Source organism: Oratosquilla oratoria, chromosome 34, assembly GCF_046742065.1.
Source record: "Oratosquilla oratoria isolate Oo_2021 chromosome 34, ASM4674206v1, whole genome shotgun sequence".
Lineage (NCBI taxonomy): Eukaryota > Metazoa > Arthropoda > Malacostraca > Stomatopoda > Squillidae > Oratosquilla > Oratosquilla oratoria.
Genome location: NC_134810.1, coordinates 38,750,431 through 38,768,014, shown reverse-complemented (window position 1 = coordinate 38,768,014; position 17,584 = coordinate 38,750,431). Strand labels below are relative to the sequence as shown.

General features: G+C 41.1%; 1 protein-coding gene across 4 annotated transcripts in view; it reads right to left on the bottom strand.

Moving 5' to 3' along the window:
• Positions 1-242: 242 nt before the first annotated feature.
• The window catches only part of Ero1L (endoplasmic reticulum oxidoreductin-1-like protein), a 30,834-nt gene continuing 13,492 nt past the window's right edge, over positions 243-17,584 (bottom strand). For 2 of the 4 annotated variants that reach the window (XM_076173416.1, XM_076173418.1), the window contains 9 exons: positions 15,805-15,999; positions 14,023-14,069; positions 11,872-11,889; positions 9,771-9,863; positions 7,272-7,403; positions 6,016-6,133; positions 3,827-3,980; positions 2,883-3,031; positions 243-1,111 (listed from right to left, as the gene is read on the bottom strand). In XM_076173416.1, the coding sequence (XP_076029531.1) occupies positions 1,057-1,111; positions 2,883-3,031; positions 3,827-3,980; positions 6,016-6,133; positions 7,272-7,403; positions 9,771-9,863; positions 11,872-11,889; positions 14,023-14,069; positions 15,805-15,999 (961 nt within the window). In that variant the 3' untranslated portion in view covers positions 243-1,056. The remainder of the gene's footprint in view (positions 1,112-2,882; positions 3,032-3,826; positions 3,981-6,015; positions 6,134-7,271; positions 7,404-9,770; positions 9,864-11,871; positions 11,890-14,022; positions 14,070-15,804; positions 16,000-17,584) is intronic. The other 2 variants (XM_076173417.1, XM_076173419.1) reach the window with 1 other exon arrangement.

Sequence of the window (17,584 nt, the reverse complement as noted above, 5' to 3'; positions counted from 1 at the left end):
TGCAGCCAAAACCCCAGATGAGGGTATCTACAAACAGACTGAAAAAAAAAAAAAAAAATAAATAAATAAAATAAAATAAAATGAATAGATAAATAAAATAAACAAATAAATGAAAAAAAAATATGTCAACTCATCTAAGGCCAAACATTCCTCACTCATCAACCTGTCTTAACACAATATTGGAAAAAATGCAACATTCCCAGTGAATATACAATAAATTTTCTACAGTGGTATAATTAACATTTAATACATTTTGTTTCTTTATTTACAAACATTATACAGTGATTTATTTTGTGTTTAATGAAATATTAGAGGTTCTTTAAAAACCATCAAGGATTCATAAAAAAAAAAAATAATAAATAATAAAAATACAAGAGCACCAACATTCTAGGTGCTTCTTACAATAACAACATCCAACCTGTACCATACAAATGTACATATGTTTCTATATGTATTTATGTGTGTATGTGTGTTTGTATTTACACTTACATGTTTGTACAACTGTGTGTGAAACCTGCAGACACAAGTATCTACAAACATAACAAATAATCAAAAAGTCTATGCATTTTGTGACAAATATTGTTTGGGAATCACTAAAACACAAGGACATAACATAATTTTTCCACGAGCCAGTACATACGAGAAATGTATGAACAACTTTCTTGTAGTACAGCCATCCAGTCCATAGATGTACATAGTTAAACTCCGTCACATTACCATATAAAAAAAGAACAAGGACATGCTTTATCCACTTGTTGATCCCAGATTCTAACATTTAGAATAATATAAATATGTCAAAGGTCTTTCACAAAGACTTTGGGTAACAACCTTAGATCTCTGTCCCATAAACTTTACAGGTATGAGCATCTTAATGAAAATAAAATTCCTATAAAGATCATACCTTCCCAGTTATCCTTTCTATTCTTAACCCTGCTGCAGGAACTATTTGGAGAAAGAAAAAAAAAAAAAAAAAAAATGGAAGGGATCTGTTTTGGTCCAACATAAATTAAATCCTTGACAGTATCACAGCACATATTCCTTAATCCCTTCTTGGTACTATCTTGTGGTCATTCTACGAAAGTTTTCTAATTCGTATATGCTGTTGCAGAGTCTGAAAGAGAGAATATATGGTAAAAATATTGGTAGACAAAATGATGTCTGACATTTTTAATTTACTGTTTTGATACTCCCTACCAGATAATCTCTTCAGGAACTGGTGCCTGACTGAAAGGTTACAACAGCCTTCAGAGACAAATGATGAGAACCCACTAGTTGTGATCTTAGGGAAAATGGACATTGGATAGAAAACCACCTCCATCAGGAGACGCAACCCCCAAGATCTTTTAACTACCTCTGTGTATCCTCAAACTTAGCCACAATTACATCATCATCTGCAAACAACAACTGGCTCATCTCCACTCTCACTAACCAAATCCTTGCCTAGCTTTCTAATATTTACCTCCCTCATCACCCTAGTTATATACATGTTGAACAACCATGGCAACATTACACTGGCACACTTCCCTCCCTTAATCAAGTGTTGCCTTGTGTTTCACTAAATGGAAAACCAGCAGCCCCACAGTGGCTTTGGACTGTTGTCTGTTATGAATCAATGAGGGACTGTTTCTACATCACTAGCTGAAAGTAGTACGAGAAAGGGAGCAGTTGCTTGTTGCCAGTTCTCCATATGTGAAAGTGTAAGAAATACAGATGAATTTGATAGAGAAATCCTGTCACCAGTCTGAAGAATGAGTGTCAGCCCATCAAGGCTGCATCTCCTGAGAGAGGTGAAGGGGTAGATTATCTCTACCTATCTGTATACCAAATGCTTTTGCCCTGTAAAACAAAGGAAGCTAGCCATGCCAAGCATCCACTCTCACCCTTCACATGTTTTTGCTCATTCCCCTTTCCATATCTTTGCTTCATTAGCATCTTTCCTATTCAAAATATTTTTCAATTCTTCCTCTTGTGTTAGCTTCCAAGACCTAATTGTATTTACTTCGGATGGATACTGAGAAACGAGGAGGTAAGGAGGAGAGCGGAGGTGGAAAAGGAGTTGGGAGATAGGGTTGATGAAAGAGTATTGGGATTGTTTGGACACATGGAAAGAATAAGAAGAAATATTAGTAAAAGAAGTGTGGAAGGTAGAAGTGGATGAAGTGAACAGGAGGGGGTTGACTGAGGATGAGAAAGAGGGATGTGTATTGAGGAAGGAAGGGAGAAGACAAAAGATAGGGGTGAGTGGAGAATGGTGGTGTATGGATGATGCTGTGGTGCATGGAAGGGAGCGGGTGGGGGATGGAGGTGAGGGAGTATGATATTTTGATGCAGCCCAAAGGGATTTCTCCCCGTCTTCTCTTTTTCTGCATGAGGGGACAAGGAAGGGGGGGAGGATGGGAGTGGAATGGGTGAGGATAAAACAGTTGGGAAAGGAATTATGCCTTTTGACTGGCTACCTCCTTTGTACACATACATATACCAAAGGCTTTTTCCCCCTTACAAGGGAGGTAGCCAAAAAACAAAGCATAAAAACCATTACCACCCATTCCATCCCTAAATACACTCCACTCCCCACCACCCTCCCTCTTATCTTGGCACCTCCTGGATGACGGGTCATTCCTGTATCTTGTCCACTGCCCTGGGTCAGAAGCAGTGACTCAAGACACAGCGCATCCACAGCAAGGCCACCTTTTTAAATCGGCGACCCCCCCCTCTCTGTCCCCTTATGCAAAAAAGGAGAAGACGGGGAGAAATCCCTTTGTACAGAGTCCAATTTTTCTTGTACATACTACCTCATGAACCAAATGAGCTTTCACTTTACTGTGTTCCAGTGATCATACCCATTCCATCAATTCATAGTAAACATCAAGATTAAGTCTCACCTTGCAAAAGCATTGAAGAGGGCTACAACCTCATTACGAGTCAGTTGGAAATTGGTATGCCTGGCTGTATCCAAGTCCTGCTGTGTACTGGAGTCATACTCTACGTTTCCAGAAAAGAGTATTTTCAAAGCTGTTCCAAGGCCAGTTACCTGAAATAAAAATGGAGAATGAAATATGCATGATCATACACACATGTGTGTGTGTTTGTGTATACATGTTTGTGTGTATATATATATACATTACATACACACACATACATACATACATATACCAAGGCTTTTCCCCCTTACAAGGGAGGTAGCCAAAAAGGAAAAGGCATAAAATCATCCCCACCCATTCCATCCCTGAATACACTCCACACCCCTCCACCCTCCCTCTTATCTTAGCACCTCCTGGATGACGGGTCATCCCTGCACCTTGTCCACTGCCCTGGGTCAGAAGCAGTGTCGCAAGACACAGCACATCCACAGCAAGGCCGTTTCATTAAATTGGTGACCCACCCTCTCCGTCCCCCCATGCATAAAAGGAGAAGGGGAGAAGTCCCTTCGGACTGCGTCAAATTTTGCTCACACACACACACAATTTGAGTTAATGTCATGAACTCCCCCTACCAAGAGGCTATGACAGTGCCCTTTATAGAGGGACTTTGTAGCATGGAATTTGATAAACCATGCCCTTGGTTCAACTTGCCTATGATAGGGTTTGATTCTTGGCATAACAAATGATGCATCCATGTCATTCAAACAACACAACAAAAAGATAAAGACAAAAGGCACACCTAGATTCAATGTGTTTCAATCACTTGCAGGTACAATATTCGGACACAACAAAGAAACTACCACTACAGTATACAAAGAATATATATGCTTCATGATGAAATGTGTGAGCCAGGCATGGGCTCCTAATGTCACTGAGTCACACCAATGACAATAGGGAAAACTTGCCTGTAGCTTTCCCCAAAGTCGACACTTGTCACAACCGACACAATCCATTATTCTAGATATGTTGAAAAAGTGATGCTTGAATTCTTCTTTTAACTTATAAGCTTGCAGTCCTCCAGCAAACATGGTTGTTTCATCAAAGTGTTCCGGGAAGTTCCTGAAGACAAGAATAAAAATAAAAATTAATTCCTATTCATTTTCACTACTGGTACCTTTTAAAGATATTCTTGAAATATTTTGGTCTACAGTCTTCAGTGGAATCCAAGTGTAATGTACTTATAGGGACCCCTTCAGCCTCACATTGCAGGATCAATGCTGCCAGACAAACTCCAACAGCTCACAGGATGTGACTTGATACAACCCCAGAAACAATTACAACCTACCCCAAATGTAACACATTAATCCATAAACATACATACATACATATACCAAAGGCTTTTTCCCCCTTACACAGGAGGTAGCCAAAAAACAAAGGCATAGAAACCACTCCCACCCATTCCATCCCTTACATACTCCACCCCCCTCTACCCTCTTCCCTCCCTCTTATCTTGGCACCTCCTGGATGACAGGTCATCCCTGCATCTTGTCCAATGCCCTGGGTCAGAAGTAGAGTCGCAAGAAACAACACATCCACAGCAAGGCCACTTCATTAAATTGGTGACCCCCCTTCTCCGTCCCCTCGTGCAGAAAAGGAGAAGATGGGTAGAAATATCTTCGCGCTGTGTCAATTTATTTCTCATACATACTCCCTCACCCACCATCCCCCACCCCACTCCTCATCATGCATCACAGCATCATCTGTACACAACCATTCTCCATTCACCCCTATCATTCTGTCCTCTCCCATCCTTCCTCAACAGACATTCCCCTCTTTCCCAATGCCCCTTTTACCCTATCCATCCATCTCATCCTAGGTTGCCCCTTCATGTTCACTCCTTCCACCTCTTCCTTCCAAACCTCTTTTACTAGTCTTTCTTCATTCATTCTTTCTGTGTCCAAACCATCTCAATACTCTTCAATCAACCCTATCTCTCAACTCCCTTTCCACCCCTGTTCTCCTCCTCACCTCCTCATTTCTCACTCTATCTAGTCTAGTGTAAGAAATGAGGTGAGGAGGAGAACAGGTGGAAAGGGAGTTGGGAGATAGGGTTGATGAAAGGGTTGATAAAAAAAATATACATACATATACCAAGGCTTTTTCCCCCTTACAAGGGGGGTAGCCAAAAAGGAAAAGGCATAAAATCAATCCCACCCATTCCACCCCTGAATACACTCCACACCCCTCCACCCTCCCTCTTATCTTAGCACCTCCTGAATGACGGGTCATCCCTGCACCTTGTCCACTGCCCTGGGTCAGAAGCAGTGTCGCAAGACACAGCACATCCACAGCAAGGCCGCTTCATTAAATCGGCGACCCCCCCTCTCCGTCTCCCCATTGCATAAAATGAGAGGACGGGGAGAAATCCCTTCGGGCTGCGTCAAATTTTGCTCACACATACGACCTCCTCCACCCTCCCATTTCACCTCATGCTTTCACAATATCATGGGCCCAGTCTAGAGATCACAGGTAGAACCCTGAGGGTCGCACCTTCTGATGGAGATGATGAGTTTGTTCAGTTTTGAAAATGGGCAGCTTCATTCTCCATTTTGCAGGACAATCATTGATCCCCTCCTTGGGGGATTCCATTATACATTCTTTTGGGGATGATTTCCTTTTATCAACTGTGCCCTCAATTTTTTCAAAGTGGAAAACCTGATACTCCATAGTGGATGTCAATGGTCACTCATCCCCCAAGAACATTTAATAAAATTTCTTCACCGGGTGAAATGCTCTCCCAAAAGTCACTGTGCAAATACTCTAATTACCATTCAAACTTCAGTGACTAGTTGCTTCAGTTTCTTTAGTGACTAGTTGCTTCAGTTTCTTCATAAAATCATGAGCAGTGTCATCAGCATATAATTCTTTTACTTTCCACTCTCATCCAAAAAATCCAAACTTCTGTTAACATGTGGGCTTGTTAAAAAAAAAAAAAAAATCTTAGGGCTACACTGTTGAGGAATGAGAAAGGAATATGCTGGTCACCTATAGGCATAAACAGAAACTATCATATCCCTACTGAAGACTTCTTGTCAAAACTACACATCTGAAGAGCCTTTCCTCATGCAGACAAAAATCCTTTTGACCTCCTTACTTGATAACCAGTAGTAGCTCCTTAACAGCACTTTGGACATCTTGGTCTTCATCTGTGATCCCAGTATAATAGTTCCAGTTGGTGAGATATGACCGGGCTTTAGCCAAGGCTCGGAGCTCTGAAAATATATATATATATTGTATGGAATCTATCTAAATACCAAAAGCCTCCTCAGTCAAGCCATGCACCCAACCCCATTCATCCCACTCCCATCCCTCTGTCTCCTTCTCACTGTCCGGGTCATAAGCAATGCAGCAAGACACAGCACACCCACAGCACGGCTCCACTACTTTACTTACTTGGTGACCCTCCCTCCTTGTCCCCTCACATAAAATTAGAGAAAAAGAGGAGAAATCCCTTCATATCACGTCAGTTCATAGTCCACTCACAACCATTCTCCACTCATACACCTTTGGTTTGTCCTTCCTCTAACTCTGCCACAAACACAATATCATTTGCAAACAATTGTCTTACCTCTCACATCCCTCCACTATCACTAACCATCATCTTTGCCTTTGAGTCCTCCACCACCATGTACACAGTGAACACCTATGGTGACAACACAACCTTGGTACAGCTCCACCTTCATCTAAAACCTCTCGCTCTCACCATTTCCACCTCTAACACAAGTTCTACTACTAATATAAAAGCGTTTGAATGCCCTTAACAACTTTTCCCCCATTCCATATCTCTGCAATATCTCCCATAAAATCTTCCTGTCTCCTCTGTCATGAACTTTCTCTAAGTCCACAAAGGCCCAAAAAATATTTACCTTTTGCCAAAAACTTCTCACATACTTGCCTTACCACAATTATTTGATCCACGCAAACTCTACCTTTCCTGAACGCAAACATTTCCTAAGCAATTACTCCCTCCGTTCTTTTTTTAATCCTCTCAATCAACACCCTCCCATACTGGACTGCTCGGACAGACAGTCTAGGGAACGACAACAACAACAACAACAACAACAACAACACCCTCCCATATGCCTCTCCAACTACACTCAACAAACTGATCCCTCTAAAACTACTACATTCAAATTTGTCACCCATTTCCTTGTGTCAGAAATATAGAAGAAAGAGAAAAGAGGAAAAGAATGGGGAATTGAAAAAGAATGGAGAAGAAGATAGATAAAACTTAAATGATAGATATCTTGACATACAAAAATTATGACCCAATCTGACACTTCTCTAGCCATTATCTCAACACACTACTGATCTACTGCTCTTGAATCGCTTGGATATACAAGAACTTACCCAGTAAGTAGAGGAAGTATAGGTTCTTGAGCCTATGAGGTCCTTCGCCATTTGTTAGTTCTGGGTCAAATCTCTTCTGGAACTCTTCTGCGTTGGCTCCCCATACTGGAGTTGCACTGAAACCAGTGCCATCTATAAAAATATCAATAATAAAAGACATTTATAAACTCAAACTTTTATTCTATACACAGTACACATGGCATACTGAAAAATGAAACTACAGCCAGAGAAATTACTAAAATAAAAAATATAAATATATACACACATATATATATGTATATATACACACACACATACATGCAAAAGAAGGGAACAGATTTTCTCTGATAAATGTTGTATCAAAAATGATGGCATTCTTGTAGTTATTCAACCTCTTTTTTTTTTCATTCTTAATTTTCCTAATGACAATTTTTACCTTTCTCAGTCTTCCCCTAAATTCACTTCATCCACTTATGCCTTCCACACTCTTTTTACTTAAATCTTTCCTCTCTTTCCATATGCCCAAACCATCCCAAAATTCTTTCATCAACCCTATCTGCAACTCCCTTTCCACCCTTACTTTCCCACTTGCCTCCTTATTTCTAACTATCTTTGTAACCCCCTATACTTCTCAAACATTATCTTAAACAATGTATATGAAGTTAGGTCTAGGTATAATACTAGAAAATAGGGGATGGGACCCAACAAGTGTTGCTTCTTTCCTGCATATTACATACATACATACAAGGGAGGTAGCCAAAAAGAAAAAGGCATAAAACCACTCCCACCCATTCCATCCCCAAATACACTCCACCCCCCTCCACCCTCCCATCTTAGCACCTCCTAGATGACAGGGCTTACATTTTGGTAAATATATACATATGTTATGGGCTTTTTTCACCTTACAAGTGATAGCCTAGTCAAAAGCATAAATCCACTCCCGCCCATGACATCCCCACATACACCATTCCCATTCATCCCCCCCCCCACCCCCACTCCCTCTTTTCTTGGCTCCTCCTGCATGATGAATCATCCCTGCACCTCACCCACTGCCCTGGGTCAGAATCAATGTAGCAAAACACAGCACATCCCCAGCAAGGCCACTTCATTTGATCGGCAACCCCCCTCTCCGTCCCCTCATGCAAAAAAGAGAAGACGAGGAGAAATCCCTTTGAGCTGTGTCACAAAATCCTCTCTTCAATTGTGACACCCTCCCAACTACACTTCCAAACTCAAACTTGTCCTTCTTTTCAACTTAGTTCCACCCATCCATCTTTCTTCTCACAAACATACTACCTATCTCTTCCCATTACTTTAGGGTCTATATGGGGCACCCCTACAGACCAGAGCCACACATCATTTTGTCTGTGATAGAGGAAATCTCTATTCATAGAGAAATGATGCTACTTTATTATACTGCAAATGTCCCTCTTATACTGTCCCACCACTCATAATACTGTGCTGTACCACTTATCTGAATATACATTTCCTTATTTGCTGAACCCTGTGGTAGGGGGAGAAAGAATACCGCTACCTAGTATTCCCACTTGAGTCGTAAAAGGTGACAAAAATGGGACTGGGATGGGACTAGGCATCCTACTCTCTGTAACCCCAAAAGGGACATTCCTAAAAAGGCAAAAGTAAATACATCTAAAGTTCTCTTTTCTGACTCCTTTAAATTCTAAGTCTTCATTCCCATACAGTGTTGCTGGCACAACCACCCCTTCCATCCTCAGATACCTATTTCTCACGACACTTTTCTTTCTCTCACTCTACACTATTACCCAGGTGCGGATACAAGGTGGGGGCCCAGGGGGCCCAGGCCTCCCCCAACGCCCCGAGTATGGTGCACTCATCTCGAGTTTGATTCTCCTTGGATAAACACTTTTTAGTGCAAATTTATGATTTGAATTATATTTGTGAATTATATATGATGTTACATACAATTAAGAGCGAAACAGACTTAGGTTTCTGGACCAATCTCCAAGCCAACAGCATTATTCTTGAGGTTAAAATATCGGCGTGTTTCAAGTATCGGTTATCAGTTTGCCCCCCCCCCCCCAAATAACATTTCTGGATCCGTGCCTGACTATACCCCCCACCCCTACTCTGCCATTCCCTGTGACACTAAGTACTTAATACTATCTATTTCCTCTAACCTCTCCTTTACACTCCACAAATCAACAGTTCAAATGACATAATCAATTTCTCTTACAAAAATTTTCAACATGTTTTGTCATCTCTGTTAATCTCTCAAACTACCCAAGGAATAGCTGACCTCTAGTTTACATGTATATTTGTCACTGTGGTTAAGTAGAGAAACTCAGCTACAACTTGCTAGGCTATTGGCAAAATTTTGGTATCACAAGCTCCTTCGAAAGGACGCCTGAAGAAATGCCAGGGACACCCCATACGAGGAATAGGCCACTTTCCACCTTTGACACAGTATGCAGGTTAGGTACAAGATATACAAGTTACATGAATAAAGTTAAATACAAATACATACTATGCATGACTTACCAGAAAAAAGATATTTGGCTGCAAGATGAATGTTGATGCTACTATGTAGACCTGAGATAGCACGGTAGAAAGCCCGCTTCTCCAAGCACATTTCTGTAGCAAGATAATAAAGGAATTATAAACTTGTTACAAAATATGTAACAACTACACTGCAATGAGTATGATATAGACACATTAGTATAGGCCTACTTTATTTTGTAAAGGCATGTTCGTGTACTACAGCATATATGTAAGTATTTGCTCCTTTGTAGTATACAATAATGGAGCTCATGGGATTCTGTCCTGTCCTCTGTGTATGAGTCTATTTACCTACTTGTCAATCAATCAATCAATTGTTGCTTTGCATTACCACTTAGTGGAAAACCTGCAGAACCACAGACTGGCAACAGTCAGACGGGACTGCTCAGCCAGACAGTCTAAAGAACAACAGTCCTCAGAACCTCTAACAAAGAAACTTTGAACTGTTGTCAGTTCTCCAAGTGTGAAAAAGGGTAAGAAATACAATTAAAGTAAAGAAAGATCTTGGGCCCAGTCTGAAGACAGAGAACCAGCTCCTCAGGGCTGCATCTCATGATGGAGGAAAGGGGGTTGACAGATTTTGAAAACAAGTAGCTTTGGTGTCCATCTTGCAGGTTCACCACATACAGGTACAGCTACCAACAAAGGTAGCGTTGCCTCATCAGACCAGACTTGAAGAGACCATGCTTTTCATACCTTGAGAAGTGGTCCATTGAAACAAACAAAACATAAATTAACCTCATCCTGTCTTACACACATTAAGATCACCCCATTGCAACTTTTCAAGGTAAGAAGGGCACAACTTGTCTTCCTGGTGGTTGTACCTGTCATTGGTGGGAAGAGGGTCATGGGTATACAAGGGGTTTGATAATTAAATGGTTTGTCAGGTGTTCCTCCATGTATTTTTGCCACAAGTTTTGTGGTGTGGACCGAGTGTGGTAAAGTCTGTTGCATGTAATCGGATAAAAGCATCACCTTGTCGGCCCACTTGCTGTTGTGGATGCTGACATGAGATGGTGCCCACAAATCTAAACCAAGAGGAAATTCAGATGAGACACGCAGATTTTGTGGGTCAACAGGTGTTGGGAATGAAGGATGGAGAGAGAACATAAGAACATAAGAATGAAGGAGACTGCAAGAGACCATAAGGCCTACACTAGGCAGCTCCGTAGAGGGCTTTCAGGATGCTGTGAGAGTCAGGGATGATGATGTAGGGTGAGGAAGTTGTTGAGAACAAAGTGTAAGGCAGCAAGAATTGCAGAGGTCACCATTAAGGACTAAGCAAATGGGGGCATGGAATTCAAATTCTGAGCCTGTGAGAGATATTGTTGCATAATCCACTAAGCAGTCAGATTGACACCCATCAGTAACACTTGAGGTACCAATTATCATTATTTATATTACATTGAAATACATGATTTCCACAGCTATCACAAGTCTCCACAATATCTCTTCCCACTTTCCATTCTTATCATTCTCAGTTTTGTTTTCATTCCCCTATCCTAAAAATGCAGATATCCTTGCCTTTGAAAATTTCCTTTCAGAACATCTTGTTCATCCCTCAATACAAACTGTCTAAAACCAGAAAATTTAAACATCACTGACTGTCAATGTATGAAAGCAACAACAATGTACTTAGATCATAAAGCTTTTACACAAGTTCTATACAATACATGCAAGATATCGTACAACCACAATGCACACATAACTTGCACTTTTTCACAACCAATAACTACAAATTAAATTATGCCAATCACCATGACAAATGCTAGTATACTTTTTTTTATACCATATGCCCATATATTCATGCAACGCACATTACATGCCTCCACCAATGTACCCATATACTTGCAGCATTAGATAAAATAACAATCAACTCTACGACCAACAAGCAGAACAATAACCATACATTTCATTACAGAAACAAAACTATTTTCAGGAGCCATATCCAACTATCTAATTTTTGGTTACGGTGCTGTACACATAGCAAGAGTCAACTACAAGCTATCTTAACAACTGACATTTACTAGACCAACACCTGAAAAGTTTGGGTTTACACTTTCTTAAATATCATGATTCTTACCTTTCAGATAGTTGTGGACTTCCGTAGCAAGATAAGAAAGAGAAGGTTAATCATCCTACAAAACATTTGTACACTAATGCTTCACAGGGATTTGTAAACTGAAAACTACAAAACTGTTCTAATATATTTCACTATTACAAAGCTGAAGTGACATAAGGACTAGTTAGTCTACAAACTAAGAAAAAACTAAGATGCAAGGAAAATTAAACAGCAATTTAAATAAAACTAGTATACCATATATAAAAGGCCCTTTCCCCTTTACAAGGAGGATGTCCCCGTGAAGGTATATACTCATCTTTCATCCATCCTACATCCACTTGTCATCCCTTCTATATCATCTCCGTGTGGATGAAGGTTCATTCATGTCCCTACCACTTCATTATAAGGTGACCCCCTTGCCATCCACTTAAAAAATTTCAGATAAGACATGAAAAAATTCCTTCAGGTCATGTTCATTCACAACCACTCTCCATTCATGCTTATCACATACCCTCTTCCCGCCTTGCTTGAAAAACATTCTCCTTTACCCAAAGCTCCCTTCATCCCATTCATCTATCCATCCCATTTGTGGTACCCTCTAACATAATTCTACAAAGCAATTCAGTTCCATTAGCATTATATATGCACTCTATGCTTAAATCATATTCATTTGAAATGTTATTAAATTTCACAATGAAACTTTCCATAGTTTCCTCACTACTACTCTTATCTCACCACACACAGCAAATTTACATATACCATGCCTAACTTTAAAACATTGTCGCCACCCACAAGAAATAACATGGCTCAGTTAATCTTCATTATTTTTTCATGAAATTCTTGAGCTGTGCCTATCAAGAGGTCCAGTCAAAGGGAAGTCTTCTGACTGTTTCATAATGATCCACTCATACAGCATTTTATCTAAATCTTTCAACTTCCCCTATTTCATACTATAACGTAAACATGCACTTATCCTCTGTCCATCCCACACCCATTCATTTCTCACTTAAAAATTATTGGTTCTTTGTGATGATGCAGCCTGAAGGGATTTCTCCCTGTCTTCTCTTGTTCTGAATGAGGGGACATAAAGGGGCAGTTGCCGATAAAATGAACTGGCCTTGCTGTGGCTGTGCTGTGTCTTGCTACATTACTTCTGACCCAGGGCATTGGGCAAGATGCAGGGATGACCTGTCATCCAGGAGGAGCCAAGATAAGAGGGATGGTGGAGGGTGAATGGGAGCAGAGTATGTGGGGATGGATCAGGTGAGAGTGGATTTTATGCCTTTGTTTTTTGGCTACCTCCCTTGTAAGGGGGAAAAAGCTATTGATATATATATGTGAAGGAAGGGGCATCCCTGTCCCCTACTGCCACCACCTGGATCAGAGGCAATGTCACAAGACATAGTACTTCCACAGCATGGCACATCAGTTGAAGCTGGTATATTCCCCATTACTTTGTTTACATGGGGATCCTTCCTCTTGTCCCCTCATGATTGAGTACAGAAGCTGAAGAGAAATTCCTTCAGGCCACATTAATTCATTACCAATTCACAACCATTCTCCACTCCTATTTCCAGTCCTCTCCCATCCCTTTTACCCATCCATCCATCCCTTTCTTGGTCTTCCCCTAAAGTGCACTCCACATCTACCAATCATGCCATACAACTCTTGCACAACCCTACCACAACTTCCAATCACTCTCACTCTGCTCTCCTACCACAACTCATTCAAAATCCTTCAAATGCCCTCACAACCCTCCCCCCATCAGACACATCCGCAACACACCCCAACATTCAATCCTGTCACATGACCTCTCCAAATCCATAAAAGCCTGAAAGACATATCCACCCTCAACTAAAGTTTTCAGACTTTTGCCTCATTATAAAAATCTCATCTACACACCTTCCTCCCCTACCAAACCCACAATGTTCCCCCTACTCATGCCCCCCTCCCCACAATCCTCTCAATCTCTACATGCCCCTCCAACCATACTTAACAGATTAATCCCTCTAAAGTTACTACGCTCACATTTACTCTGATTCCACCATATAGTGAAACCACACATACATTCCTTCACTCCTCTGGTATATTAGCCTCCCTATGAATTTAAACAGGGATGTAAAATGTTAGTCTCACAATGAAACATCACTTTCATTACTACAAATGTCTTACCTCCGATATTGCTGAGATCAGTGTACTGGTTCGTTCCACGCTTTGGTCTAAGGGAAAAACAAATCAATATCTGTAATGTTTGTACCTCAGATAAACAAATAAAACAAATGTAAACAAATAAAACAAATGTAAACAAATAACATTTTCACCACTGCTTCTGACCCGGGGCAGTGGATGAGATGTAGGGATGACCCGTCATCCAGGAGGAGCCAAGAAAAGGAGAGAGGGGTGGTGAATGGAAGTGGAGTATGTGGGGATGAAATGGGTGGGAGTGGATTTATGCCTTTGACTCTGGCTACCTACTTTGTAAGGGGGGAGGGGAAGCTGTTGGTATATGTATGTACACGTATTTTTAGGGGGATAGGGAGTGGTTATATATGATATTTTGACACAGCCCAAAGGGATTTCTCTGTCTTCTTTTTCCTACATGAGGGGATGAGGGGTTTGCCAACTAAGTGAAGTGGCCTTGCTGTGGGTGTGCTATGTCTTGCTGCATTGCTTCTGACCCAAGGTGGATAGGAAACAGGGATGACGTGTCATCCATAAGGAGCTAAGATGAGAGGGAGGAAAGGGTGGTGGATGGGAGTGGAATTGGTGGGAGTGGGTACTTGCCTTCTGACTTGGCTACCTCCCTTATAAGGTGGAAAAAAGCCCTTGGTATATCAATAGACAGATGTGCATTAATTTTTCAAGTAACTAGGATAAGGGGGCAATGTAGGTCTAGGAAAGGAAGAGAGCATGTAAATGAAATCTTTCTAGTATGACATGTACAATTTTTTTTGGCAAAGGGTACGGATGTTTTCAGTGCTTTTATGGATTTGAGGATACACGACAGAGCTAAGAGGCATTATGGAACATGTTGTAGATGTATGGGATAGGAAGAAGCATATTGTGGATGGTCAACAGTTTTTAAAAAAAATAATAAATCTTGTAAAAGGATAAAGGATGAAAAAAGTGACTTGAACAGGCGAAGTTGCGTTAGGGTTGTGTAACATCACCATGGTTGTTCAACATATGAATGGGATGGTGAGGGGTATGGAGTTGATGAGTGAGAGTGGAAGGAAGTGAGAAGCAAGCTAGTTGTTGTTTGCAGATGACACTGCACTTGCAGCTGAGTTAGAGGATAGACTAAAGCAGTTGGTGGCAGAGTAGATAGATATATGAGAGGAGAAAGTTGAAAGTAAACATGGGCAAAATCAAAGTTATGAAATGGATAAGGAGTGATGGTGACTCAGGACTGGAGATAAGTGGAGATAAGTTTTGTTAGTCCTGGTAATTATACAACACAGCAACTGCCGGAATGAAAAGCAGAATATATGTGGATTAACATGAAGTGGAAAACATTGAATTACAAAGAGAATTCTATATGAAGGGGTGATTGTGCCTTATGACACTATGGGTCAGAGTTAAGATAAAATGGAAAACAAAAGGGTATTGGATGGGCAGAGGGTAGGTTCTTGCCTTGGTTACCTCCATTACAAAGAGGAAGAAAGCTTTTGGTATATAGATAGCCAGATTTGTCTGAACAAGGCATCAAGAAACATAAGATACAATGACATACATCCCTGAAACTTTCATTCGTGTCCACCCTGGGATTTTAACATAGGTCTCATTTGTGAGGCAAGCACACTGGCATTACACTATCTGGGGCTACTAGCCTTGGAAAGAGGATGTAGACTCTGGGATGAGAGGGGTGACAAGGGAGAAGGAAATAAAGAAGAGATAATGACAAGGGCAGAGGGGAGGAAATAAAAGAGGAGTAAAAGATACATGATAACTCACTTGAAGCAATTCTCTTGATATATGGTCTTCCAGATTCTGTGAGCTGATGTGCCTACATAGCCTGTATACCTCTCTGGGTTAAGCAGGAGGTCAACATAGGTGCTATTGGATGAGAGCTCATCTTCAAGATGACAAAAGTTGTCCAGTGCATCGTCATGGGCTGCCCATCGCACAAAGCCAGCAACAGTCTCCTTGCTATATGTAAAAATCTAATTCCTGTATCCACTGTCCCTTTAGAATGAGTTTTACGAAACATAAAATGATTCCATACAATACAAACTAAATCTTTAAAAAATTAACTTTACATGACAAAATAAAACATTTACACCAAGGAAATGATTAACCTCTTCGATACAAGTCAAATTCTCAATTGCAGCATTGGATGCCTGAGGTATGATAATTGATGCATCACAATATTCCCATTTAAGAATATAAAGTTATTGCTGTATTACTCATTCTCCTTTACTAAGTAATAATATATACAGAAAATGTGATCAAGCCAGTTCAGAGAATGTGGGGGGCACTCAGCTACAATTACAAAATAAGTATATCAAGACACTGACATTGGCATCTTCATTTAACCACTCACACCTCATAATGCCTTCGTAGGCATCATCACATGGAAGAGGTTATGCCTGTTACTTTATTTGTTATATTTCTTACACTTGCTCACATACAGAGAGCTGACAACCAGCAACTTCTCCCCTTTCCCTTTTAGTTGGTGACACGGAAAAAGTTCCATATTAATACTGCAGGTTTTCTATCTACTGAAGTTCAAGGCAAAATCTAATTAACCATTATTATCAGACTAGTAAAAGAGGTATGGAAGGCAGATGTGGAGGGAGTGAACAGGAGGGGACGTCCGAGGATGGGGTGGATGGATGGGGTGAAGGGGGCTTTAGGGAAGATGGGAATGACTGTTTGAGGAAGGAAGGGAGAGGACGGAAGACAGAGGTGAGTGGAGAATGGTTGTATATGGATGATGTTGTGATAGCATGAGGAGGAATGGGCGGGGGGGTGGGGGGTGGGGTAGTATGTGTGAGTAAATTTTGACGCAGCCCGAAGGGATTTCTCCCCGTCCTCTCCTTATATGCAAAGGGGGACGGAGAGGGGGGGTCGCCGATTAAATGAAGCGGCCTTGCTGTGGATGTACTGTGTCTTGCGACACTGCTTCTGACCCAGGGTGGTGGGCAGGGTGCAGGGATGACCCGTCATCCAGGAGGTGCTCAGATGAGAGGAAGGGTGGGAGGGGTGTGGAGTGTATTTAGGGATGAAATGGGTGGGAGTGTTTTTTATGCCTTTCCCTTTTTGGCTACCTCCCTTGGAAGGGGGAAAAAGCCTTGGTATATGTATGTATGTATGTATTATCAGAATAATGATAATAGTGGTTAATAAATTTTTACCTTGATCTTCACCAGGTAGCCAACCTGCAACACCACAATGGTTGGTAATGATTCTTAGGCCATTCCACCAGAGCTGGATGCGTTACTGTCAGACAGGTAGTGTGTTACAGACGGACAGGTAGTGCGTTACCGAAAAATCTGGGTTCATTTCCGTCAATGCGTTACCGATTTTAATTCCCTTAGACCAGTCCATGTTACTGCTACTGCGTATATGTATATACAAATACACAGATTTTTCAGTAACGCACTACCTGTTCAGCGGTAATGCACCCAGCTCTGCATTCCACAGATCTCTCCAGGAAGAAACTTTGGACTGTCGTCCTTGATGTATTAGTGTGGAACTTTTTCTGTGCCACCAGCTGATAGGGGAAGGGAAG